The sequence below is a fragment of the Bos taurus genome, chromosome 14, assembly GCF_002263795.3.
Source record: "Bos taurus isolate L1 Dominette 01449 registration number 42190680 breed Hereford chromosome 14, ARS-UCD2.0, whole genome shotgun sequence".
NCBI lineage: Eukaryota > Metazoa > Chordata > Mammalia > Artiodactyla > Bovidae > Bos > Bos taurus.
Window position 1 is genome coordinate 374,712 of NC_037341.1, and position 27,046 is coordinate 401,757.

The 27,046-nt window shown below is 55.6% G+C and overlaps 1 protein-coding gene and 1 non-coding gene across 6 annotated transcripts in view; both read left to right on the forward strand.

The window, feature by feature from the left end:
* ARHGAP39 (Rho GTPase activating protein 39) overlaps window positions 1–27,046 on the forward strand; it is a 56,921-nt gene that overhangs the window by 15,457 nt on the left and 14,418 nt on the right. For 3 of the 5 annotated variants that reach the window (XM_025001608.2, XM_010811855.4, XM_015474348.3), the window contains exons 2-6: window positions 3,504–3,667; window positions 7,496–7,930; window positions 13,155–13,238; window positions 23,265–24,621; window positions 26,247–26,808. In XM_025001608.2, the coding sequence (XP_024857376.1) occupies window positions 3,504–3,667; window positions 7,496–7,930; window positions 13,155–13,238; window positions 23,265–24,621; window positions 26,247–26,808 (2,602 nt within the window). Of the gene's footprint in view, window positions 1–3,503; window positions 3,668–4,633; window positions 7,931–13,154; window positions 13,239–23,264; window positions 24,622–26,246; window positions 26,809–27,046 lie in introns of those variants that run through there. The other 2 variants (XM_059893285.1, NM_001205997.1) reach the window with 2 other exon arrangements.
* Window positions 6,655–6,723, forward strand: MIR2308 (microRNA mir-2308). The gene has a single exon (NR_031043.1). It is a non-coding gene; the product is annotated as a microRNA mir-2308 (primary transcript).

The following is a 27,046-nucleotide window of genomic DNA, read 5'->3' on the forward strand; positions in this document are numbered from 1 at the left end:
CAAGTGCATTTTCTACAAGAGCCAGATTCTTACGGGGGGAGGTGGGGGAGGGAGGGGAGGTGGCCCTCCCTGGGGACGTGCTGGCAGGGCCTTGGGCCTCGTCCCCCTTACGGTGGGGCTGAGAAGAGGCCTCCTGGTCAGTCAGCTTGCTTGCAGGTGGGCAGGCGGTCACCTCAGAGGAGCTTTGGCAGGAGGGCCTTCAGATGCCCGTGGAGCCAGCTTCCAGCCCGTCCCCTCACAGCACTGCAGAGGCTGGGGCCCCTGTCCTCAGTCAGAGACCAGGAGACTCTTGCTGGAACCAGAGGAAGAAACATCTGGTTGTGTTTGAGGTGCTGCTGCATGCAGTACGCCAGCCTGCGCAGAGCGGAGAAGAGCCGTGCCGGGCGTCCTGGGAACCCACATGGCCTTACCAGGTGCAGGTGCAACGCTGTCTTCAGTCGGAGTTGGGTTTCTGTCACTTACAACCAAAAAATGTCCTAAGACCAGAAACTCATTTCCAGAGCAGAGCCTGTAAAGAAATTTGGCGATCAAGCTTTCAGGAGCAGCACAGCTGGCAGGGGCTCCCCATCTCTGGCCTTTCCCTGTCCTCATTTGCAGACAGACAGTGACCAGAAGCCAGAGTGGGAGCCTCGTGTAGACACTGGGAGGAGGAGGGGAGGGAGCTGAGCACTTGGGAGAAGAAGTTGGGGTGGGGCTGGCAGAGCCGAGAGGGGGGACAGGGCTGTGGCAGCCACGAGGGCCCACGAGCAGCGCAGACACAGGGCGGCTGCTGCACGGAGGACCACGGCCCTGGGACAGCTGCTCTGGCTGGAGAGAACGGCCGCACAGAGACGAGCAGACGGAAGATGGTCAGAGACGTGCGGGGTGGGGAGCTGTGGTTGGTGCTGGAGTCTGGAGAAGAGGCTGTCCAGGGAGGGCAAGAGATGCCCTGGGTTGGAGGGCTGGCTTACATATTGAGAGTCGGGTTTGGGAAGAACTGGGTATGAAATGAACAGCACGGCCCAAGCCGTGGTGCCCAGACAGAACCCTCTGCTCTAGAGGGAGGGCCGTGGGCAGTGGTGGGCAGGGCCTGGGGGTGCCCTTGGGAGGAGGGTCCTGGAGTTGGAGTGTCTGCAGCAATGGTACTCTGCAGGGGATCTTTGTCTCCCCATCTTTCTTACTCGTGTGTCATTATATCAACATGGACTTAGGGACATTTACTTTATACTTCGCATTACAATTTAGTATGGCTTTTTTTTTTTTTCCTCAAAATGTTCCAGCTTTGGTCACTGGAAGCTCTTTATTTGGCACTGCTGTCCCTTTGACAGGCCCCTTCAATGTCGGGCTGTGTTTTTGTCTTAAGTCTTCATAACCTTCTGACTACAGGACTCTCCCTCCAGGGTCATCGTGTCTGTCTGCTTTCCACAGTCTCTGAAGATTCTGGGCGTGAATGTAGGAGCTGCTCTGCCTGTTGCTGCTCTTAGGCCCTCTCGTGTGTTTGTGTGAACTGACCTGTGTACACACGCACGTATGTGCAGATCCCCACATTACAGTAAAGGGGGGCGGGCGCCTGCCCAGGACTCCACCTCCAGTCCACCACCTTGTGGGTTGTGGATGCCTCACTCGCTGGTTCCTGACTGTCCACTGCTGCTGCTCCCCACTCCCTCAGATGTCTCCCTGAAGTGGGAGGCGTGTGAACGGAAAGGTGTGAAAGCAATGGCGTGGAACCCAGAGAGCTTTTGTAAACCAAGACATGCGCAATGGCGGCCCGAGGTGCTGGTGACTCCAGGTCAGGCCTCAGTCTTTCACCCCTGGGAGCTACACCCACGCGCCGCTGGGGATGGTGAGCAGGTCCGGGCGGCCGAAGTGGGCCCCTGTGCTGAGGCTGGGCCGCAGGCCCCCAGTGGGAGGGCTCCCCTGCGCCCGCAGCCCCAACGCTCACACCCGCTGCGGGTCTTCTGCATCTCAGCCACTCGGGTGGGCGCGCCAGTGTCCTAGGGTGCTTTTAGTTAGAATTTCCCAATGATGAAAGAGGTGGCGCACAGTTCTCTCTGCGTTTACTGGATATTTTTTTTAAAGTGTGTTTTCAAGTCTTTTGTCTTTTTTTCTGTCGAGTATTAGATTTTTCTTATTTATTTCTAGGAACCTTATATGAGTTCTGGAAATAGTCCTTTGTTAGGTCAGATAAGTACACACGCATATGTAGTGCATTATACATATTCTGTGCAGCAAATACCTCCCACCCAGGGTTTGTGTTTTTACTTGTAATAGGAAAAAAAATGTTAATTTTTAAAGATTTTATTGAATTAAAGCTGATTTACAATGTGTTAATTTCTAATGTATGGTGCAGCGATTCAGTATACATATATATGTTCTTTTTCCTATTCTTCCCCATTATGGTTTATCACAGGATCTTGAATTCAGTTCCCTGTGCTATACAGTAGGAGTTTATCCATCCTATAAATAGTTTGTATCTGCTAATCTCAAATTCCCTATCCTTCCCTCCCCCACACCTCCCTTTGCCAATACAGGTTCCTTCTTTTTGTCTGTGAGTCTGTTTCATAGACAAGGTCATTTGCGTTATAGTTTATATTTCACGTAAAAGTGATATCATATGGGATTTGTCATTCTCCTTCTGAGTTCCTTCCCTTAGTATGATATCTCCAGGTCCATCCACGTTGCTGCAGACGGTATCATTTCACTGTTTTTTTATGCCTGAGTAATATCCACGATGGTAAAGATTTATAAACAGAGGTTCTGAGGTTGTAGTCCAATTTTTAATGCTTCTTTTGTCGTGAGTGGTTTTGTGTCTGATTAAGTGTACCTACTCCAAGACCACAAAGATTTTCTTCTACATTTTCTCTAAAAGTCTTATTGTTTCACTTTATTTATTTTTGGCTGGGGGGGGGAGGTCTTCATTGCCATGCGCAGGCTTCCCTAGTTGCCGCGTGCGTGCTCAGTTGCCCCGAGGTGTGTGCGGTCTTAGTTCCCTGACCAGGCATGGAACCCGTGTCCCCTGCACTGGAAGGCGGGTTCTTAACCACTGGACCACCAGGGAAGTCGCCGTATTGTTGTGTCTTTAATGTTTGGAGCAGTGGTTTACCTAGAATTGAGTTTGATGTATCCGATGAGGTAGGGGTCGAGGTTCATTGTTTCCCATGTGTAAATTGTGCCATTGCAGCACCGTTTGGGAACAGCCCCTCGGTTGTAGATACCGGCCCTGTGTGTGTGTAGACCACCCTCAAGTGCTGCTCAACCTCTTACTGTGGACACCCACCTGGAAGCAGCAGTGGGTGGTGCTGTTCCTGTTCAAAGGCAAGGACCCTGCTCTTGGAGGAGCAGGCAGCTTGCCCAGAACCAGCTGGCGAGGGGTCTGAATGCCCTCCCCAGGAGCCAGATTCCAGCTGGGTTCAGGTTGGGCACTGCATTCTCACCAGCGACCTGGGCCATGAAAAGGGCTGGGCTGGCTGTTACTGGTGCCCCAAACCCCAAGGCATAACACTGTGGCTTCTGCTGTCTTGTAGGGCGATGCCTTCCTGACTGATGCTGGAGGGCGTCCTGATGACCGGCTGACGGCCGTCCGTCTGGCTCCTGAAGAAGAGGCTGCCATGTCCCAGGCGCAGGACTACGAGTGTGAGAGCCAGCATGCCGGCCTGCTGGAGTCCCGGGTGTCAGGATCCAGCACGAGGTGAGGAGGCTGACCTGCGGGACCAGAGGAGCCGGAGTCTTTTGCTCAGCTCGGCAGTAGGCACGTGGGGCTGGCCCGCTCCCTGTCCCTCGGCCACTGCACTGCAGGCCGGGGAGGGCCTCTCCGTGGGCAGTGGATGCCCTGCCAGCCCTCAGCTGGACCCTGCCCCTTAGGCCTTCTCTCAGTATCCATGCCGAGGCAGGCAGCTGCAGATGGTCACTTTCGTTTGTGTGATTTATGGCATAACTTGGGAATAATTCCACAAGTTGCCCAAAGAAGAAGAGTGCAGTGTTCGTTGGGGCCCTTTACCCGGATTCACGCTCTGGCAGCTGTGTGGTCACTGCTCCCCCAACCCTGCTCTGGGCCACTGGGGGGTGGGGCCTGTCTCCCAGCACAGGGGGCGCCATGTGGCTTGAGGCTCCGGTCTCTTGCGCCGCTGTTTGCCTTTGGCCCCTGGTTCCCTGCCTCCTTCTTGACATTTCCGGCCCCTCCAGTGCCACTCACCCTGTGGCCGCTGCATGTCCCCTGGAACATCTCCACTTCCTGTCTCTGCCTTTTGTGACATCGACATCTTTTCAGTGGACAGATTGAGCCCTTGGTATGGTCTGTCGGAGGGTTTCTGAGTGGACTGTGCCCCTCTGCAGGGTCACAGCCACCTGCCACCCCTGCTCTCAGGACAGTGGCTGTTTTTCCTGCCCCTGCGCGCCTCACCAGCTCTGGGGCTTCGACCCTTTCTGGGCCTTCCTGGGGTGGGTGTGGAGCTGTCCAGCCTCCCAGCCACAGCACCCAGCCTACCCCAGGGGGCCAGTGCCCAGCGTCTTGTATTCACTTGAACCTCTCTGTGTGGAATCACGAGTTCTGTTGTTTTACGTGGTTTGTCGTTTATTCCGCACTTTGGATCCTGTCACAGGGCCCCGTGTCACAGGCGACGTGTTTGGCCACACTTGCCTCCCTTTCTCCTGGTAGATTGCCCGTGACACACTTGGCACCCATTAGGCTCTTCTGGAAGTGAGTCTTTGAACAGGTCACTGTCTGAAGTGAAAGTCTGCAGGACTTGGAGAACAGAGAGGCGGTTGTCCACGCAGCCCCTGGGTGCTGGGGAGAGGCCGCGGCCGGTCATACTCAGAGACTGCGGCCATCTTGAGTCTTCCTCCCACATCATGCCAGACACTGTTGCCAGATGAAGCTCCCTCAGACTCGACAGCTTCCACAGTGTGGCTCGGCCACGGTCGTCCATCCGTCACCCGAAGGTTCTGACCCTTCTCAGCCACGTGCCCTGCTGCTCCCACTGACTGGTGCTTGGTGTGGGCGACACTGCCCCCAGGGACAGGCATGTCTGCTTGGTCCACTTGGGGTCTGCACAGGGCCTGCCTTCCCCCCGGGCCGTGGGGTCTGCTGCGGCCCACCTTACTCCCGACCCTCACCAGACTCTGGGTTCCAGCATATTCTCTGCCCCCTGGGTCTCTGGGAGTCTTCATTAAAAGTGCTGTGGGGGGCACCCAGAACATTCTTCTGAGAAAACGGGGTCCTGCCCACATGCACACAGCAGTGTGCTGAAAAGGAACCAGCTTCTTTTCTTTCTTCAGAGAGAATTACCACCAGTAAATTCATTTGAAAGTGTATTTAGAGCTATAAAAGGAGTTGTTACTGCTTCCCTGGGGCTCACAGTGTTCAGTCCAGTACTTTCTGAGCACCTCTGCTGGGCCGGGCCTTCCTTGGGCACCTCCGCCCTTTGTCCTGGCTGATCCCACGCCGCAGCTCAAGGGGCAAGCAGGCCATCAGCTGAGGGCGATCACAGAATTCAGAGCTTCCCTTTTCACAGGAGCGAGGTCTCCAGGCTCTTTTGTCCCTGTGAGGAGTGCCCTCGGGCAGTGCCTTCTGGCTGCCAAGCATGGGGGCTGTGTCCTCAGGCCGAGAGTGAACGGTGCCTGCTGAGTTGTGTTGGGGGGATCTCCATCCTGGGGGGACAGGGGGCACGAGGCTTCCCAGTTAAAAGTGCCAGGTTCCCAAGTTTAGAAGTTTGCTCTGTTCTCTGTGTGAAGAACGGCCAGCCAGCAGGCAAGAGCGGACGAGTCGGGCCTCACACCCCCGCTGGGCAGGGTGATGGCAGTGGAGGTTGGGCCTGCGAGGGGCCTCCGGGGACACGGATGATAGTGGGCACACGTGAGGCCTCCTGCCCACTTTCCGCAGGCGCTGGCCTTGCAGGGTCACTAGAGATCAGAGGCCACGCGAGACCTGTGGGGCCCAGAGATGCTGCAACCTGCGGGCGCTGCTGCGGGGCTACCCCGCCCTCTGCGTCAAGGACACCCTCTCACGGCCCTGTCCCTCTAGCCATCCGATCCCACAATGTCTATCCAGCCCTGCCCCACCTTCTGCAGAATGGCGGGTTAGGCAGTGGTCCCACGCTTGCAAGCACAGAGCCCCAGCGCCTTGCCCCACCGGGCTGCCTAGTGTGACCATGCTGCAGGGGTTGCTGCCCAGACATGGCCAAGCCCCTCAGGCTGCTCCCTCCTGCGTTCCCTCCTCCAGTCCTCAGGGCTCTCCCTCTCTACTGCTCCCTCATCTGCCCCCTCTTGGCTCCACACCCTCCAGCTGCTGTACCCTGCCACTCGGCCAGCCTACCTTGGCTCTGAGAGCTTCCAGAAGACACTGTGCATCCAAAAGATGCCCCCAAACCTGCAGGGCTGCTGCGGGGCGTGTGTGTGTGTGTGGTGGGGGCTCATCTGGGTGTGAGAGTGTGGGTGTGTGAGTGTGTGTGTGGTGGAGGCTCATCTGGGTGTGAGTGTGTGTGTGGGGGGGGGCTCATATCTGAGTGTGTGAGTGTGTGTGTGTGTGGTGGGGACTCATATCTAGGTGTGAGTGTGTGTGTGTGTGGCGGGGTGCAGGCTCATCGCCCTGCAGGGTTGTGCCTTCTCCTTCCTGCCCTGAGCACATCTGGCCTCAAAGGGCAGGATGAGGTTCTCAGAGAAGATTGTCAGCACTGTCCCCTCAGTCCTCTGCTAAAGCCCACCTGTGCTCCCGCCTGGAAAGTTGGGCTTGCAGCAGAGAGTAAGGAGACGGGTGCTCCCCTTCTCTGCAGGTCCTGGAAGCTTCTGACCATCCCAGTGCTGGTGAGGACCAGGGCCATCACAGAAGTGGTATTTAAAGGATTGTTATTTGTGTAGAAACTTGGAAGCAGAGTAAAATATGCTATCTACCTATCAGCTGGAGCACACTGTGATATCAAACACATTGGCATTCAAATTGCCTTATTCTGAATAGTTTTAATTTACACTTTTTTTTTTTAAGGACCTTAGCTGGATGACAGGCTTGTCCTCGGGGCGGGGTGTGTTTGGGGGGCTTCTAGGGGAACCAGCTCTGCTTTTGACTGGGACAGTACAGCGATGTTGGCATCCCCTCCCGCTGCGGGTGACGGGTGGCGCTGGCAGTCAGTGGTGGCTGCTGCTAAGAGCAGCCAAGCATCCGGGAGGGACGTGATGCGGTCTGGGAGGACGGTGAGCAGTACCCGTGGCCCAGCCCCCTGTGGACAGGGAGCCAGAACCCAGGGCAGCCCTGATGTGGGGCCGGGCTGAAGACCCCGCCACCCAGGGCTGGGCCCTGATGAGCGTTTAGAAAATCGGGAGTGGATGGAATTTAGGTAAGCTTTGGCTTTACTCTGTATGTGAGAAGATTTCTTGCTTTTGAGGCTGGCAGACAGGAGGAAGGTCTGGTGCTGGATACGCCAGTCCGCGGACGTGGGGCCCAGAGCATGTGGCCTGACGGGCGGGATCCTTGGTCTCGGGATGGGTGGGGTCCCCCAGCCCTGCCTAATGCTGCCCTCTCCCCAAGGCTGGAGTGGGTGGAGATCATCGAGCCGCGCACGCGCGAGCGCATGTACGCCAACCTGGTCACCGGCGAGTGCGTGTGGGACCCGCCGGCTGGCGTGCGCATCAAGCGGACCAGCGAGAACCAGTGGTGGGAGCTCTTCGACCCCAACACGTCGCGCTTCTACTACTACAACGCCAGCACCCAGCGCACCGTGTGGCACCGGCCTCAGGACTGCGACATCATCCCCCTGGCCAAGCTGCAGACCCTGAAGCAGAACACGGAGTCGCCGCGCGCCTCGGCGGAGAACAGCCCCGGGCGGGGCAGCAGCGTCAGCCGCGATGGCAGCACCAGCTCGTCCCTGGAACCCGAGCTGGACTCCGGCGACAGGGCGCCAGAGCCTGTGGGCCGCGCGAGCCGGCAGGCCACGCCAGGGATGGTGAAGGACGAGAGCAGCAGGTGAGGCAGGCCCCTGCACCCTGCCGCCTCTAGGGGACCACCCGCTCTCTTGTGCCCACCGGGGCAGAGCTGGCCAAGGCGCTCTGGGCCCTGCTGGGGCTGGAGTTTCTCTGGCTAATCGTGAAATTATTTGGTTCTCTCCACTGTGGGACGTGCTTCCGGGATGGGAGCACCCCAGAGCTGGCCCCCAGAGCTCCTGTGATGGAGGGGTGCCCTCCCCAGGTCCACCTGCCTATTGTTCTCTGGACGCAGATCCATGGGGGTCCATCGGCTGGCCCCACCTAACTCTAGGCCTCCCTGCCCGAGCTTGACTGACCTCGCCAGCACTGAGGGCAAGAGGTAGGGCATCACCCCTGTTTTGCAGAGGAAGGTCTGAGGCGGTCGGCAGTGGGGCAGAGCACTGTCCTGGGTGCCCCCAGGGTGTCGACTTGTCCAGCAGCCACTGTGGCTGTTTTCCCTCCTGGTCTTGCAGACAGTGAGGCCATGGACACCTGGGCTCCCACCCCCTGCTGCTTGTGCACCCCAAGTGCCCATATGGCAGAGCCTGAACCCCAGGGAGCTGTTCCCCAGGGCCAGCACTCAAGGGTCCCAGTCCAGAAGAAGTGGCTGGAGGGCATGTGACCTGGATAAACCCTGACAGGCTGGAAGTTACCAGAAAGAAGCCAGGGAGGAGCAGGAATGGGACATGGGCCTTGGAGACCAGGCAGGCTGGGTTTCACCCGGGGACAGTGGAAGTCACAAAGTAGTCAAAAGCCGACTTAGGCTGTGGGTCTGTTTGCTCCTGGGAGGATGACATGCCAGGCCGGGGGCGCAGTGCCTGTGATGAGGGTTTGCGGGAGCCTGGCACGCACAGGGCGGGGCTCTGGGCAGGGGCCTGGGCACGAAGGCCGGAGAAGCCTGAAAAGGTTGCTGGGAGTTGTCCTCATGAAGCAGAGCCTGGGATGGTCCCCAAGGAAAAAGCTAGTGAGTAAGGTTTAAAGACAGCCCTGCATCCCTCTGGTGTTCCGGCAAGCTCAGACTGGTGCCGCCGCCTGTCCAGCAGATGTGACAGCCTCGGCCCAGGTCACCCGCGGCATTGCTGGTGGCGATTGCTGGCTCTTCGCTGCAGGCCGGTGAGGGGCTGGACTCTTCTTAGGTTCTGTTGGCAGACATCCTGTGGGCAGGGGTGTCCTCTTCCCAAAAGTGTCCAGGGTGTGGTATGGTGACTCGGATCATGGTGTTGCCTTCGGATCGGCCTCCCACGAGGAGCTTAGTTGGAGGTGGATTAGAATTGTGTTTAAACTGTGGGGCAGGTTGGGGACTAGGCACCTTGCTTGTGTCATTTTTTCCCATTCATGAAGGTAGTACATTTTATACATTTTCCCCCAAAGAACTTGCATTTTTTAAAGGTTTATTTTTAGGTACTATATAAAGTCATATTGTATGATCATTACTGGTATTCAGGTACTACTTTTTAAAAATTAATTTTATGTATTTAATTCATCTTTGACATTGCTGCACAGGCTTTTCTCTCGTTCCGGTGAGCGGGGACCACTGTCTGGTTGTGATGCGCAGGCTTGTCACTGCACGGCTTCTCTTGTGGGCATGGGCTCTGGCGTGCGGGCTTTGGTAGTCGTGGAGCACGGGCTCAGTGGTTGCAGTCCCCGGCTCTAGAGCACGGGCTCAGTGGTTGTGGCGCAAGGGCTTAGTTGCCCCGTGGCACGTGGGGTCTTCTCAGGCCAGGGATCGAACCCATGTTTCCTGTGTTAGCAGGCAGATTCTTTAGCACTGAGCCACCAAGGAAGGCCCCAGATGGTATATTTATACATCATTCCTGTTTTCACACTTGTTGAGCTCTTATTACAAAGTCGAGCACACTGTCTCCAGAGTTGCCTGTGATTCTGCCAGCTGTCCCAAGCTGGCCGGTTCTCCCCGAGGAGGTGGGGCCAGGGAGGCAGGCAGGCTGATGGCCCCGCGACCCTGTGGTTCGGGCTGGGACGTCCCTTTCTCTTACTAGCTTCCCAGTGTGAGTGGATGGGGAATCCTATCCAGTATGTTTGTTTGTCTTGTGGGTTGAATTTGCCCTGTCCCGTTCTCAGCACCTGTGAATGTGACCTGGAGACACAGGGCTGTTGTGGATGCCGTTGGTTAAGCTGAGATGGGCCCTCCTGCAGTGGGCAGGGCTCTGACCCCTCAGGACTGTTGTCCTTGCAAGAATACGGAGACGCACAGGACAACACCCTGCTGGCCGAGGCAGACAATTTCTCTTCTCTGTTAGCTCTAGGATTCTCTGTTGTGTTTGTTAGGTCAGATCTGTTCATTGTATCAGTTGAGTTCTTTACTAAGTTTTGGTCTGCCGAGACACGTGGATTCTGGGAGGTGAGTCCCGCCGGGTGGTGGGAGTGGTCTGTCCCTTCTTCCTGTCTCCTGCTGCTGCTGCCCTTCTGCATGGAAGCTGTGGGTCGGCTCCAGGAAGGTTTGCAGTCAGGTATTCCCAGCACGTTTCCCTGTGTTGTATCGCTGATGCTTTCTGCCTTGACTTGTGCTTTGGAACCAGGGTCAGCCACTTCCCATGGTTTGTATTTGCCCCTGAACAGCCATCCTCACGTGTATTAGGTGTGTTCCTCCTCAGGGACCTCTAGGGTCTGGTCACCTTCACCTGTTCTAATACTTGGCCTTAGTGTGGTGGGATGGTTGTGGGGTGCTTTGTGGGGACCCCTGATGCAGCGGAGGATGTGGTGTCACCTCAGCAACTCCAGGTTAGGCCCTGCCCGCCCCTTCCTCCTGTGCGTTCCCATGTGCTCCACACATGCATTGCTGCCCAGCGTGTTCCTGGGTGCCCCTCCAGGATGCTGCATTCACCCCACAGCCTGGGGAAGCCTGCACCCCTGCTCTGCATCTGGGGCCCATTGGGGGCCTGGGGCAAGTGCTGGGCAGGCAGAGCCTCAGGGGTGTGAGGCAGCTGCTTCTGCAGACCTGCTTCTGCAGATTTGCTCCTGCTCAGTGTGTGGGTGGCTTCACCCCACAGACCCCCCGCCATGCCTGCTGATGGGTCCCTAGAGCCCTTGATTTTGATGCAAGCAAGTTTATTGTAATTTTCACCTTGTTTGTGTTTAATGTTTTGTTTAAAAAGTTCTTTCTGGCCTTGGACCAAAGGTATTTGCTTACGTGTCTTGTGTTAACTGTGGTTTTTGCACGTTGTGGCCTGCATCCGCCCATACCACGTGCTGCCCTGTACCCTGGCCGCGCTGTCCGTGTGCTCTCTCAGGGGCCATCACCTCTCAAGCCTCAGTGCTGGGAAACATTCCTGTCTCCCTTTGTATTTACGACCATCTTAGCTAATTGTGGGCATTCCTTCTACCATTCAAGGCCTGGAGTTCAAGCTCCTCAGAAAACCCAGGTGGCTTTGCATGCTTAATAGACTAGTTCAGTGTGAACGTAATGTTGGTTTGCACTGAGACACCAGAACATTCACGTGACTAGCTTTATTGCGCTGTTCTGGAACCAGTAGTGGAGCTCAGAAAGTGTGTCTCCTGTGTGGGAATGGGGATCTTGCCTCTTGTTCCAATTTCGGCAGTATGAGAAGGAGATGCTGAAGAAGCTTTATGCTGCTTGTGACTCAGACATCTATTGTCATCAAAATGACTGTTGCAGTCTCAGTGTCTCATATAAGCACTGTTTGCCTTATAATTTTAGGTTGAGTTCATTGAGAAACATTGTCAAATCTAAAAAAACCCCTCACATTCAATGTTTGATGATAGTAGTTGAGAAGAATCTTTTCTCAAAGAAAAAATTTCAGTCTAGGCCATGAGTTTTTTAAACATTGCAGCAAAGCTTTCTGTATCCAAGCTTTTAAACTGCTGTGTGGTGGGTCAGATTGGGATACTTCCCTTCTGTTCCTGACACAAACCTGTGGGACCATTGACGACCGAGTCCAGGAGGGCAGAGGATGCTGGCGGCCTGTGCGGCTACCTCACAGCTCACGACGGGCTGCTGAGCTCCTGTCTGCTGCTGGGGCTCACCGTGCCCCCTCAGCACCAGCCTGCGCCCTGTGCTGGCCCCCAGCGCATGTTTTAAGCATGGTCAGTCGTGACAATCTCAGCTGCACTGCAGGCTGGACTGAATAGTGTTTCCTCAGTTTTTTGGTAGTGATTTCACCTGCAGGCGTTCTGCAGAGGTGACGCGTGGAGGCCAGTTCCCCAGTCCTGTCGCACTCAGCTGCGACCCCTTAGTGCAACAACAGCCTGGAGTAGCGCCAGGAGCCCCGGCACCCCCGGGGCCCCGCTGCTGAGCGCTCTCACTGTCCTTCCCTCTCCCCAGCACTGTCCGTGCCTCAAGGCTGCTGGTCTAAAGCAAGCCTGTTTCCTCTGGACACGTGCCTTCAGCTGCCGTTGTCGGCGTAGTTTGATACTTGTCCTCCGTGAACAGCGTGGTTGCTCTCCCTGCTGGGCTAACAGATGAGCTGCTGGGAAGCACATGTGGTGTGAAGGTCCCTTCCGTTTTCATTAAAGTAATTCTGCTGTGACGAGATTCCCGTCTTGGGCTCTGACCGCTGTGCACCTTGCAACCCTCCAGTGGGGCCGTGTGTCTGCCTGGCCCAGCGGCACAGAGCCTGCACGCCGCCAAAGGCAGAGCTGTCCAGGCCCCCATCTGTGGCCGGCAGATCGGCCATGTGGGGGCACTCAGGCTGCTGAGTTGTGGCCGCACCCGGGACCTGTGGTGTGCTGAGTGGTGTGGCCACACAGGACTGTGTTCCCATGATGTGCTCCTGACAGACACTGGAATTTGAATTGCATGTAAAAAATTCATTGCCCACTTGCTGTACAAAACCAGGCACTGGAGCTGGATGAGGCCCACTGGCTGTAGTCAGCTGCCCTCCAGCCTGAAGTGGAGTGCAGGCTCCCCACCATGGCCAGCCCAGGGGCCCTGGCGACCAGGCCCGAGCCCTTCTGTGCCACACTCCATGCCCCCTGGTCCAAGCCCAGCCCGGAGGCCACCGGCCAGAGCTCCAGCTCCTTGCTGGGCCTGGGGCTGTCCTGGGTGAGGCATTGGGCTCCATCGGGGCATCGTGGGAGGGGGCAGTGAGGGTGCAAGAAACCCTGCCCAGGTGCAGGCAGACCTGTGGGAGGAGCTGTGGTGAGAACCAGAGGGCTGCACTCGTTCCACGGCGTGCAGCGTGGACCCGCTGTGTCTCTAAGCGGTTGTACTTCTGTTCACGTCTCCTGTTCACTCTGCTGCATTTCAGCTCCTCACCGTCAGGAGTGCTCCTTGAGAAGGACTACGAGGTTTACCGGGACTACAGCGTGGACGGCCACCTTCTCCACTGCAGGTAGGCCCTGCCTCAGGCCTGTCCATCTCCTGGCCGGGGGTGGTTTTCCTGGCAGCTCTCGGGTGAGCTGGAGAAGGGTCTGGCCCAGCAGGAAGTGACCAGCTGGACGTGCAGAGCGTGCCAGGCCCTGCCCTGGCCCGTGGGACACAAGGAGAGGCTGTTGGGCCACTGTGTGGTGTGGAGTACTGTTGTGTCCATGGTACTGGCCCTGGTGGATCCCTTGGAGGTTCCTTAGTGTGTGGTACCCCCCAGAGCCCCAGGCGCATCGGAAGTGTGGCTTCCCAGGCCACGTTGGGAAGACTGGTGCCCACCAAGTGGGGCAGGGAGGCTGGCTGCCCTCGGGCCTGGGTTGGCCTTGCTGGGTGTTGGGGTTTCTAGATTCAACGCTCAGGACCCTGGGCACAGCAGCAGCAGGCTGAGCAAGGGCCTCCCCTGGGTTAGCTCGTGTGTCCAGGCTGGAGCAGGCACCTCATCCGTAGCTGATGGGGGATGGACGGGGTGCCGGGCCTCTGGAGGTGGGGATTTGGAGCGCGAGGGGCCTTTGGCAGTTTGCTCAGTTTAGAGATCGAGACTGGGTTTGTTGATACAGGGAGGGATCTAAGCCTGCCTGGGCCAGCAGTGCGGCTGTGTCCACGGGTGTCCTCACTGGTCACCGGGAGACTCGGGTTTGACTGGGGTTTGTGGGCACAGAGCTGATGTGGTCTCGTGGCCTGTGAGCGGGGCCCACATCGGGGGCAGAAGCTTCCCTCCGAGGCAGTCCAGGGCCCGTTTCCTGCTGCTCTTCCAGGGCGCTGAGCATGGAGCAACGCTTCCCTGTTGAGGCACCTCCAGAAACAGGCAGGAGGTGGTGGGAGGGGTCTTTCCCCTGGGTGTCTCCTCCCCAGCAGAGCCAACAAGGAATTGGGGCTGAGAGAAAAGGCCGGGCCTCCTCCTGGGTCTGCGGGTGGTGGTGAGGGGCTGCGGGGGTCGTCCTGTGGGAGGGAAGGTGATCAGGGGCTGGGAGAGAAGCACAGGACTCTGCCTGGGCCTTGGGGCGCTGAGGGGCATCGTCTCTGGGCCACTGGGGGCGCGTTTCCTGAAACAGGCCGGCACCCGCCTTCATGCTGCCCCGTGCCTGCCTCTGCCTTGGCTCCCTCCTATCTGGTTGCTGCAGCCCTGCCCGCATTTGGTGGGCAGTGGACCATGTGCAGTGTCTCCTGTGTGCCCCTGCTGAACCAAGACCGTGATTTTCCACGCGTCCTACTTTTAGTCCTCGCAAGATCTCGTGAGGACTGGGGTGGAAGTGGGAGGTGATGCCCCACAGCCCAGGAACTACAGGCTGGAGTTCAGCCCTGGATCTCTCAGACTCCAGGGCTGGTTCTCCAGGTCTGCGAGCACGCCTGCCGTCCTCTGCTCTGCTTGGCTGGCCTGTGCGGCTGGCCAGGAGCAGCCTCTGGCAACCAAGAGCTGAATTCCCGAAGGGAGCCTGCCTCCCGAGCCCTGCTCGCTCTTACCCTGGTTCTCTCAGTCCTGCCTTACCCACGGCCAACAGTTAGGACTTGTGGCTCAGTCAGAGGACAGAGGCACAGGACCAGAGTACACAGTTCATTTCTTTGGATACTTGGGATTTCTACTTTCTGTGATGGTGGATTCACTTACCTGAGACCAGCCTGTACAAGAACAAAATAGACCAAATTTCTGCAGGCATCAGAGATCCACAGAGGAGCCAAGACCTGTGGCCGTGGCCTGACAGCCGGTGCAGTCCAGAAGACGTGATTCTGCCTCAGCAGCCTCAGAGGGGACAGGAAGGCTCTGAACAAGGCTGTGCACACAAGCTTATTAACCTTGGCAAAATAAACCAATTCCTTAAAAGATACAGTTTACCAAAACTCATAGAAGAAGAAATACACAATCTGAATAGGTCTATATCTGTTAAAAGAGATTGAATCAATAATTAATAATCTTCCAAAAAAGAAAGCAGAAGTTCTGAATGGGTTAACTGGTGAGTTCTACCAAACATACATGGAAGAAATTTTATGAGATCTGTACAATCTCTTTCAGAAGATAGATGCAGAGGGACTACTTTCTTGTTCTGTGAAGCCAGTATTACTCTAATATCCAAATCAGAAAAACACAAGAAAACTACAGACCTGTCTCTCTCATGAACATAGATGTAAAAATCCTCAAAAATATGTTAGGAAATCAAATCTACCAATGTATCAGATCAGATCAGTCGCTCAGTCGTGTCTGACTCTTTGCAACCCCATGAACTGCAGCACGCCAGGCCTCCCTGTCCATCACCAACTCCAGGAGTTCACTCAGACTCATGTCCATCGAGTCAGTGATGCCATCCAGCCATCTCATCCTCTGTCGTCCCCTTCTCCTCTTGCCGCCAATCCCTCCCAGCATCAGAGTCTTTTCCAATGAGTCAACTCTTCGCATGAGGTGGCCAAAGTACTGGAGTTTCAGCTTTAGCATCATCCCTTCCAAAGAAATCCCAGGGCTGATCTCCTTCAGAATGGACTGGTTGGATCTCTTTGCAGTCCAAGGGACTCTCAAGAGTCTTCTCCAGCACCACAGTTCAAAAGCATCAATTCTTCGGCGCTCAGCCTTCTTCACAGTCCAACTCTCACATCCATACATGACCACAGGAAAAACCATAGCCTTGACTAGATGGACCTTTGTTGGCAAAGTAATGTCTCTGCTTTTGAATATGCTATCTAGGTTGGTCATAACTTTCCTTCCAAGGAGTAAGCGTCTTTTAATTTCATGGCTGCAGTCACCATCTGCAGTGATTTGGGAGCCAGAAAAATAAAGTCTGACACTGTTTCCACTGTTTCCCCATCTATTTCCCATGAAGTGGTGGGACCGGATGCCATGATCTTCGTTTTCTGAACATTGAGCTTTAAGCCAACTTTTTCACTCTCCACTTTAACTTTCATCAAGAGGCTTTTGAGTTCCTCTTCACTTTCTGCCATAAGGGTGGTGTCATCTGCATATCTGAGGTTATTGATATTTCTCCCGGCAATCTTGATTCCAGCTTGTGTTTCTTCCAGTCCAGCGTTTCTCATGATGTACTCTGCATATAAGTTAAATAAGCAGGGTGACAATATACAGCCTTGACGTACTCCTTTTCCTATTTGGAACCAGTCTGTTGTTCCATGTCCAGTTCTAACTGTTGCTTCCTGACCTGCATACAGATTTCTCAAGAGGCAAATCAGGTGGTCTGGTATTCCCATGTCTTTCAGAATTTTCCACAGTTGATTGTGATCCACACAGTCAAAGGCTTTGGCATAGTCAATAAAGCAGAAATAGATGTTTTTCTGGAACTCTCTTGCTTTTTCTATGATCCAGCGGATGTTGGCAATTTGATCTCTGGTTCCTCTGCCTTTTCTAAAACCAGCTTGAACATCAGGAAGTTCACGGTTCACATATTGCTGAAGCCTTGCTTGGAAAATTTTGAGCATTACTTTACTAGCATGTGAGATGAGTGCAATTGTGCGGTAGTTTGAGCATTCTTTGGCATTGCCTTTCTTCGGAATTGGAATGAAAACTGACCTTTTCCAGTCCTATGGCCACTGCTGAGTTTTCCAAATTTGCTGGCATATTGAGTGCAGCACTTTCACAGCATCATCTTTCAGGGTTTCAAATAGCTCAACTGGAATTCTATCACCTCCACTAGCTTTGTTCGTAGTGATGCTTTCTAAGGCCCACTTGACTTCACATTCCAGGATGTCTGGCTCTAGGTCAGTGATCACACCATCGTGATTATCTGGGTCGTGAAGATCTTTTTTGTACAGTTCTTCTGTGTATTCTTGCCATCTCTTCTTAATATCTTCTGCTTCTGTTAAGTCCGTACCATTTCTGTCCTTTATTGAGCCCATCTTTGTATGAAATGTTCCCTTGGTATCTCTGATTTTCTTGAAGAGATCCCTAGTCTTTCCCATTCTGTTGTTTTCCTCTGTTTCTTTGCATTGATCGCTGAAGAAGGCTTTCTTATCTCTTCTTGCTATTCTTTGGAACTCTGCATTCAGATGCTTATATCTTTCCTTTTCTCCTTTGCTTTTTGCTTCTCTTCTTTTCACAGCTATTTGTAAGGCCTCCCCAGACAGCCATTTTGCTTTTTTATATTTCTTTACCAATGTATAAAAAGAATTATATATCATAACCAAGTGAGATTTATCCTAGGTATGCAGGGTTGGTTCAGCATTTGAGAGTCAATATAATCCATTACATCAGTAGGCCAAAGATGAAAAATCATAGCTCAGTTGGTAAAGAATCTGCCTGCAATGCAGGAGACCCCAGTTCAATTCCTGTGTAGGGAAGATCTGCTGGTGAAGGGATAGGCTACCCACCCCAGTATTCTTGGGCTTCCCTTGTGGCTCAGCTGGTAAAGAATCCACCTGCAATGTGGGAGACCTGGGTTCGATCCCTAGCTTGGGAAGATCCCCTGGAGAAGAGAAAGACTACCCACTCCAGTATTCTGGCCTGGAGAATTCCATGGACTGTACAGTCCATGGGGTTACAAAGAGTTGGACATGACTGAGTGGCTTTCACTTTCACTTATGATCATATCAACAGTTGCAAAAAAAGCATTTGGTAAAATCCAACAGCCAACCTTAATTTAAAAACAAACTCAGTAAAGTAGAAATATGTGTGTGCTTAATTACTTCAGTCCCATCTGACTCTTTGCAGCCTCATGGACTGTAGCCCACAAGGCTCCTCTGTCCATGGGATTCTCCAGGCAAGAACATTGGAGTGGGTTGCCATGCCCTTCTCCAGGGGATCTTCCCAACCCAGGGCTCAAATCTGTGTCTCTTACATCTCCTACATTGGCAGGTGGGTGCTTTACCACTAGTGCCACCCAAAAAGAGAGGAACTCCCTTAACTTGATGAAGAATATCTGCAAAAAATTTACAGCTAACATCATACTTAGTAGTGAGAAGCTCAAAGCTTTTCCACTAAGATCAGAAGCAAGGCAAGGGTTTCCCTTCTGACCTCTGGTGCTCAGCATTGTATTGGAGCTCTTTGCTAATGCAGTAACACAAGAAAAGGAAATACAGAGTATACAGGTTGGGGAGGAAAACATAAAACTGTCTTTGCTTGCAGATGACTTGATCACCTATGTAAAAAATCTTAAAGAATTGGCAAACTCCTAGAACTAAGTGGTTGTAGCTAGGTAGTAAGATATAAGCTAAATATGCAAAAGTCCATTGCTTTCATATATACTAGCAATGAACAAGTGGAATATGAAGTTAGAAACGGTAGCATTTACATTAGTATCACCCAGAATGAAATACTTAGGTGTAAATGTGACAAAATATATACAAAATCTATGTAAGGAAAACTGTAAAATTCTGATGAAAGATATCACAGAAGAACTCAACAAGTGGAGGAAGGACTCCACTCTTTCCAACTTGACCTATAGATTCCATGCAGTCTCAGTCAGAATCCCAGCAGGTGGTTTTGTGGATATTGACAAAGCAATAATTAGATTTCTCTAGAGAGGCAGAAGACCTAGGACAGCCAACACAATATTCAAGGAGGACAAAGTTGGAGGAATAATACTACCTGAGTCCCAAGACTCCCTGTAACGCTGTTGTAAGCAAGACAGGGTGGTGTTGGTAAAGAATAGACACATTAATGGAATAGAATGGAGAGATGACCAATCAGTTCAGTCGCTCAGCCGTGTCCGACTCTTTGCGACCCCGTGAATCGCAGCACGCCAGGCCTCCCTGTCTATCACCAACTCCCGGAGTTCACTCAGACTCACATCTGTCAAGTCAGTGATGCCATCCAACCATCTCATCCTCTGTCGTCCTCTTCTCCTCCTGCCCCCAATCCCTCCCAGCATCAGAGTCTTTTCCAATGAGTCAACTCTTCGCATGAGGTGGCCAAAGTACTGGAGTTTCAGCTTTAGCATCATCCCTTCCAAAGAAATCCCAGGGCTGATCTCCTTCAGAATGGACTGGTTGGATCTCTTTGCAGTCCAAGGGACTCTCAAGAGTCTTCTTCAACACCACAGTTCAAAAGCATCAATTCTTCGGCGCTCAGCCTTCTTCACAGTCCAACTCTCACATCCATACATGACCACAGGAAAAACCATAGCCTTGACTAGATGGACCTTTGTTGGCAAAGTAATGTCTCTGCTTTTGAATATGCTATCTAGGTTGGTCATAACTTTCCTTCCAAGGAGTAAGCATCTTTTAATTTCATGGCTGCAGTCACCATCTGCAGTGATTTTGGAGACAACCAATAGACCACCATGAATATTATCAGCAGACCTTTGATGAAGGGGTAAAAGGAATGCAGTGGAGCCAAGATGGTCTCTTAAGAGACGTTGCTGGAACACCTGGACATCCACATGCAAGAAAGTGAATCTGGATGTAGACCTTACACCCTTCATGGAAATTAACTCAAGATGGATCACAGACCTGAATGGGAATACAAAACTATCTCCTAGAAGGTAACAGGAGAAAACCCAGATGACCTTGGGTTTGGCAATGACTTTCTAGGTATAACATTAAAGGCACGATTCATGAAAGAAACAATTGATAAGCTGGACTGTGTTAAAATTAAAAATTTCTGCTCTGCGAAAGACAAAGTAGGAGAAAATGTTTGCAATAGACACAAATGATAAAGGACTGTAATCTGAAATATACAAAGAATTCTTAAAATGCAGCAGTAAGAAAACAACCTGCTTTTAAAATAGGCCAAAGAGCTGAACAGACACCTCAGCAAAGAACCTATACTGTTGGCACAGAAAAGCATGTGACAGATGCTCCACATCACTTGTCAGCAGGAAATGCAAAGTGAAACAAGAGTGAGATACCTCTGCAGGCCTGTTAGAGGAGCCAGAAGGCGGACACTCTGACACCAGGTGCTGGCGAGGGTGTGGAGCAAGGGAACCCGCGGTCAGTGCTGGTGGGAGCGCAGGAGGCTGCAGCTGCTAAGACTGAACACAGGGACTTCCCTGGGGTTCAGTGGTTAAGAATCCCCCATTCCAAGGCAAGGGGAGTCAGGTTCAGTGTCTGGTTGGGAAACTAGGTTTCCACATGCCACAGAGCAGCTAAGCCCATGCACCCCAAGTACTGAGCCCATGCACCACAGCCGCTGAGCCCACGTGCCACAACTACTGAGCCTGTGTGCCATGACTGGAGGACGCCTTTGCACTGCAGGGAAAGATCCAGCATGATGCAATGCAGATTTCATGTACTGCAACCAAGACCTGACTCAGCCATAAATAATAAATATATTCTTTTAAAAACCTGAATATACTCTAAATGATTTGGCAGTACTGCTCCTTGGTATTTACCAAAATGAGTTTGACATTTTATGTTCATATCAAATCCTGCACACAGATGTTTTTAGCATCTTTATTCATAGTTGCCAAAACAAGATGTCCTTCGGTAGGTGAATAGAGAAGTAAACAGTTGTCCATCCAGACAATGGCTTATACAACACTAAAAAGAAATGAGCTGTCAGCCGTGAAGAGTCACCGAGGAGCTTAAGTGCATGTCACAAAGCGAAGACACCAGCCTGAGAGCCTGCACACTGCGTGATTGCACTCCTGACATTCTGGAGTCAGAGTATGTAGGTTTTCAGATTGCCTTTTTTGGAGGCCAAAGATTTGCTCATTGATTTGGCATCAGAGATGCCTCCTATGGAGACAGTGAAAAGATCAGTGGTTGCCAGGGATTTGGGGAGGGGGATGAACAGACAGAGCATGTGGGTTTGGGGGGCAAAGAAAAATGCTCTGTACAACACTACAACAGTGGATACGTGTCTCTACATTTATGCAAACCCACAGAATGTACGACAGTAAGAGTGAGCCCTAATATCAACTAAGAATTTTGGTTGATTATAATGTGTCAGTGCTGGTCCATCAGTTGACAGTAGATGTTCTGTCTCTTGCGAAATGCTGATAATCGGGGAAGCTTTGTGTGAGTAGGTGCAGGGGGTACGTCGGAAATGTACATTTTTTTCTGCTCGGTTTTTCTGTGAACCTCAAAGTACTGTTAAACAAATTTAAATATCAATAGATATTCTAGAACTGAAAAAAATATAATAAGAAAACTAAGAACTCAGTAGATGGACTCTTAAAAGGTTAGTAAATTAGACGGTAGATCAGAAAAATGTCTGCAGTGTGGAGAGTCCAGGGGATGAGAAGCACAGGACACAGCCTGAAACTTTGTGGAGCTCAGTGCAGAGGACAGCACCTGACTCCCAGAGAAGGAGAGAGGAAATGGGACGGAAGTACTATTTTTAAAGATATGGTCAGGAGTTTCCAGAAATCATAAAATATGTCAGACCACAGACTGAAGAAGCGCTATGAAGCAGAGACACTGACGCAAAGGTTCCAGATGTAGAAGGAAATGTAGAAAGTGAAAGTCGCTCAGTCAGGTCCGACTCTTTGTGACCCTGTGGACTATACAGTCCATGGAATTCTCCAGGCCAGAATACTTTGCCCTCTCCAGGGGATCTCCCCAGCCCAGGGATCGAACCCAGGTCTTGCGCATTGCAGGTGTATTCTTAGAAGGAAGTCTTTAAAGCAGCTGGGAGTTTCTTGAGGGGGCAGTTGGAAGCGGGGAGCCTCGCGCACTGCTCCGGGCCTCTTGGTCTGCCGTGTCATGGCTGGTACAGCTGTGGGACGTGGGGCTGACCGTTAGTTGGTGGGCACGGTGTGTGATCAAGTCCCTGTATCGCCAGGGGCAGTGTCTCCGTGTTGTTATCAGGCAAATGAGACTCAGAAGAGCCTGAACACCCCTAGTGCCCCCTGCTAGGTGGAGGGGCCAGGGTCTGGGCACACAACTCCCTGGGGCCACAGGTGCCCTTAGGAACGGGGAGCGGTTTTACCATCTCGGTCCAGGTGCGGAGTGCTGAGAGTGGCAGTGGGCAGTGCTAGCAGGGCAGTCAGCCCTTCTGGACTCATGGGGGCCTGTGGTTGGATTCCAGGCCCTGAGAGGTGCTGCGCTGCGGGATGATCGGCTGTGTTGCGGGAGTGGGGAGGGTGCTAAACCCAGGATTCCAAAGCCACAGAGGCCTCTGGGAGCCCTCTGGTCCCCGGCGCTTCCGTCCAGGAGTGGTTCTGTGCCTGGTTCTGGCCTGGGACCAGAGCAGAACCTCTCACAAGGGCCCTGGAGGAGCGTCCCCATGGGCAGCAGTAGGAGAGCCCCCTGGAGGGCTGCCGGGCTGACCTGGGAAGTGTGTGAGGAGGGCTCCCAGGCCAGGGGGCAGCTGCTCCAGGCTGCACGACCCGGGGTCAGGGCCTCAGCAGTGAAAGGTTCACAGCTCATCACAGCACCCGGCAGTACCAGGCCCCACAGCCTGCAGCCCCTGGGGCAGCTCTGAAGAGGACAGTGAGAGACGACCAGGCCTTCCGGGCTGACCTCACACACCCGTGAGGTCAAGGGGGGTGGTCATGGGTCCAGGCTGGCGAAGGGGTCAGATTTCCACCTCACCCCGGGAACCTGCCCCCACCAGACTCCCCTCAGGTAACCTGCCCCCCCCCAGGACCTTCTCAGGTAACTATTCCCTCCAGGACTCCCCCCAGGACACCCCCAGGTAACCTGCTACCCCCAGGACCGCCCCCCCATGTAACCTGCTCCCCCCAGGAACCCTCTAGGTAACCTGTTACCCTCAGGACCCCCCTCCAGGTAACCTGCTCCCCCCAGGGCTCCCTCCAGGTAACCTGCCCCCAGGACCCCCCCCCCCAGATAACCTGCCCCCTGGCCAACTCCCCAGGTAACCTCTCCCCAGAACCCCCCCAAGTAACCTGCTCCCCCCAGGAACCCTCTAGGTAACCTGTTACCCTCAGGACCCCCCTCCAGGTAACCTGCTCCCCCAGGATCCCCCCAGGTAACCTGCTCTCCCCAGGACTGCCCCCCACATAACCTGCTCCCCCCAGGTAACCTGCCCAGGACTGCCCCCCGCCCGCAACCTGCTCCCCCCAGGGCTCCCTCCAGGTCACCTGCCCCCTGGCCAACTCCCCAGGTAACCTGCCCCCCCAGGACCTCCTCAGGTAACCTGCTCCCCACCCCCTACCAGGACCTCCTCTCTCCGCTGGAACTCGGGCACCAAGGAGCGCATGCTCATCAAAGTTGCCGACAGGGAGCCCAGCTTCCTCTCCCCCCAGGGCAATGGCTACGCCCTGGACAGCCAGCCTGGGGGTCGCTCCCGCAGGCCCTCCGGAGGACAGCACTCGCCCAGCCTGCAGACCTTCACCCCTGATGCGGACAGCCCCGTCTTCTTCCCGGAGCGGAGGCCGTCGCCTTTCCCGAAGAGGGCTGAGCTAGGGAGCTGCTCCCCGCTGCTGGCCCAGCCCCGCCGGCCCGCTGGAGACTCGCAGCCTTCCTCACCACGCTACGCCTACGAGCCCCCCCTCTATGAGGAGCCCCCCGTGGAGTACCAGGCCCCGCTCTACGACGAACCCCCCATGGATGTGCAGTTTGAGGCCGGCTCGCCCCGGCGGTCTCCTGGCCGCAAGCCACCCAAGGCAGCCTCTGCGTCGCCCTACCAGCAGCTGGTGCTCACCAGGCAGAAGTGCCCCGAGCGCTACCTGAGCCTGGAGTACAGCCCTGCCGGCAAGGAGTACGTGCGGCAGCTGGTGTACGTGGAGCAGGCCAGCTCCAGCCCCAAGCTGCGGGCAGGCCCGCGGCACAAGTACACGCCTCACCCGGGGGGCGGCTCACTGTCTCTGCAGCCCAGCCCCTGCCTGCTGCGCGACCAGCGCCTGGGGGCCACGTCCTCGCTGGGGGTTGTGTCTGGGGACTATAGCAGCATGGAGGGGCCCGAGCTGCGGCCCGCCCCACCGCCCACGCCCCTGCCCCAGGCCCAAGACGATGCCATGTCCTGGTCTAGCCAGCAGGACACCATGTCTTCCACGGGCTACTCCCCCAGCACGCGCAAGAGGAAGAGCAGGAACCCCTCCGTGTGCCATGCTCCCAGCGCCCCGCCCGCTGAGGGCCCCGGGGACTGCGACCCGCTGAGCCAGCAGCCCCTGACGGATGAGCGGCCTCTGTGTGGACCCGGCCTGACGCCCATAAAGCGCACAGAGGGGGAGGCGGGGGACGGGGAGGGCCACCGGGGCCCGGCTGAGCCCTTCCTGGCACAGGCCCGGCTGGCCTGGGAGGCACAGCAAGCCCACCTGCACATGAAGCAGAGGGGCAGCTGGGACTCGCAGCAGGATGGCTCGGGCTACGAGAGTGACGGGGCGGTGCCGCTGCCCATGCCCGGGCCCGTGGTGCGTGCCTTCAGTGAGGATGAGGCACTGGCCCAGCAGGAGAGCAAGCACTGGCAGAGGGGTGCCTTGGACAGGCTCGCCTTCCCGCAGGTCCTGCTCGAGAAGAGCGTCTCCGTGCAGACCAGCCTGGCCTCCCCGGAGCCCTACCTGCACCCCTCTCAGGTAGGCACTCACAGGCGGGTCCTGGGCAGGGGTGGGGCAGGTCAGCACCCCGAGACGTGTGTGGCCTCACAGTTCCTGGCGGGCCTGAGGACAGACGGTGGATGGCCGCCGGGGTCTCCGCCAGCACAGAGGTCTCACCTCGGCTCCTGCTAACTGGGGAGCCAAAGGCACATCCTGATTCCAGGACGCAGAGGCAGCCACCCGCCCTCTGCTCCCTGAGCCTCTGCCTCCCACCTATGAACAGGCACAGTGAGAAGCTGTGCAGGTGGAGTGCCGGGCCCTCCTTGGTGGCCAGAGACTCCGGGGCCAGGCTCCTTAGGTGCACCCCCAGCCCTGATGCAGAAGACATGCCATGCGCAAGAACCAGGACGTCTTAGGTGGCCAGTGTTCCCTGGGGCAGGGCCACCTTAGTGTACTCCAGATTGGAGCGTTCAGAGCAGCGTCTCTGTCTGTGGCTTGTAACACAGGAGGGCATCAGGACAGACAGGCAGGGCAGGGGCAGGTGGTGGGTGGGGTGTGGGCAGCTGCGTCCTGTGGCACCCAGCTCCCAGCCTGATCTGGACGGAAGGACACGTGGGCTCCGAGGGCCTGACTGAGGTCCATGCCAGGTGCTGCCGGGTGAGGTGGCTTCCTGCCCCAGGGGTTGGGGAGGCTGTGCAGGTGTGGGCACGACCTGCCAGGAGAAGGAGGGGCCGGGGGCATCCCCCCTGCCTCTGATGCCTGGGAATCCTTGTGTGTTTGTTGGGGAGGTGTGGCAGTGGCAGCCCAGAGAAGGTTGCGTTCCTCTGTCAAGCACGGTTGGCATCTGGGGCTCTCTGTGTCCTTGAGGGGCTGCCCTTCCCACTTGAACCGGCAGAAGCCACAGCGCTCTCCCCCTTGCCCACCCTCACGCATGGTCGGCCCCCTGCCTGGGGGGCCGTGTGAGTCCGGGACGCAGTGTCCCGTGGGCCACACGAGCTCCTCCTACTCCCAGACTGTGCTGGCCTCCCGACCCTCGGTCTTTGGACCAGGGTGGGTGCCTCCCAGAGGCTGAGCCCCCAGGGAAAAGTTGGTCCCGTCTCAGCCTCGTGAGGCACTTAGACCAGGGTGAGGATGGCGGACCATGGGTGGATGGGCAGACAGGTGAGGACAGCAGACATGGCTGAGGCGGGCGGACAGGGGTGAGGAGGGCAGACGGGTGAGGAGGGCGGACATGGACTGAGGCGGGCAGATGGGCGAGGTGGGCAGATGGGTGAGGAGGGTGGACATGGACTGAGGCGGGCAGACGGGCGAGGTGGGCAGATGGGTGAGGAGGGTGGACATGGACTGAGGTGGGCAGACGGGTGAGGAGGGCAGACGGGTGAGGAGGGTGGACATGGACTGAGGCGGGCAGACGGGCGAGGTGGGCAGACGGGTGAGGAGGGTGGACATGGACTGAGGCAGGCAGACAAGTGTGAGGTGGGTGGACAGGGGTGAGGTGGGCGGACGGGGGTGAGGAGGGCGGGCATGGACTGAGGCGGGCAGACTGGGATGAGGTGGGCAGAGCTGAGTCCCAGGCCTCTCTCCTCCAGCAGCGTTTGGGCCTATGTGGGGTGGGGGCCACACTTCTCCACTGGCTGGCTCATGTGGGCCCCTCCGTCCCCCAGTCTGAGGACCTTGGCACCTGCGCCCAGTTCGAGAGCAGCCGGCAGGCCCGGAGTGTGATGCCCAGTGCCAGCTGCGTGTTCCCCACCTTCACGCTCCGCAAGCCGTCCTCGGAGACAGACATCGAGAACTGGGCCTCCAAGCACTTCAACACCCACACGCAGGGCCTCTTCCGGCGGAAGGTGTCCATCGCCAACATGCTGGCCTGGAGCAGTGAGTCCATCAAGAAGCCCATGATCGTGACCAGCGACCGCCACGTGAAGAAAGAGGCCTGCGAGGTCTTCAAGTTGATTCAGATGTACATGGGCGACCGGCGCGCCAAGGCAGACCCGCTGCACGTGGCCCTGGAGATCGCCACCAAAGGCTGGAGCGTGCAGGGCCTGCGGGATGAGCTCTACATCCAGCTGTGCCGGCAGACCACCGAGAACTTTCGCCTTGAGAGCCTGGCCCGTGGCTGGGAGCTTATGGCCATCTGCCTGGCCTTCTTCCCACCCACGCCCAAGTTCCACTCCTACCTGGAGGGCTACATCTACCGGCACATGGACCCTGTCAACGACACCAAAGGTAAGAATGGCCCAGGCGGGCACTGGCTCGGGCACTGGCTCGGGCACTGGCTCAGGGGCGGCTGCGGCAGGTCCCCTGCCTGGGCTCAGTGCTGGGCCCGCAGGCAGCAGGCACACACAGGCACCGCCTCTCGAGGGCACACCCTTGGCTTCCACAGGGACACAGGGTCCTCAGGGATCCCCTCTCAGCACAGAGGCCCTGAGGAGAGCCGCTCCAGGTGTGCCGCCGTCCCGGCCGC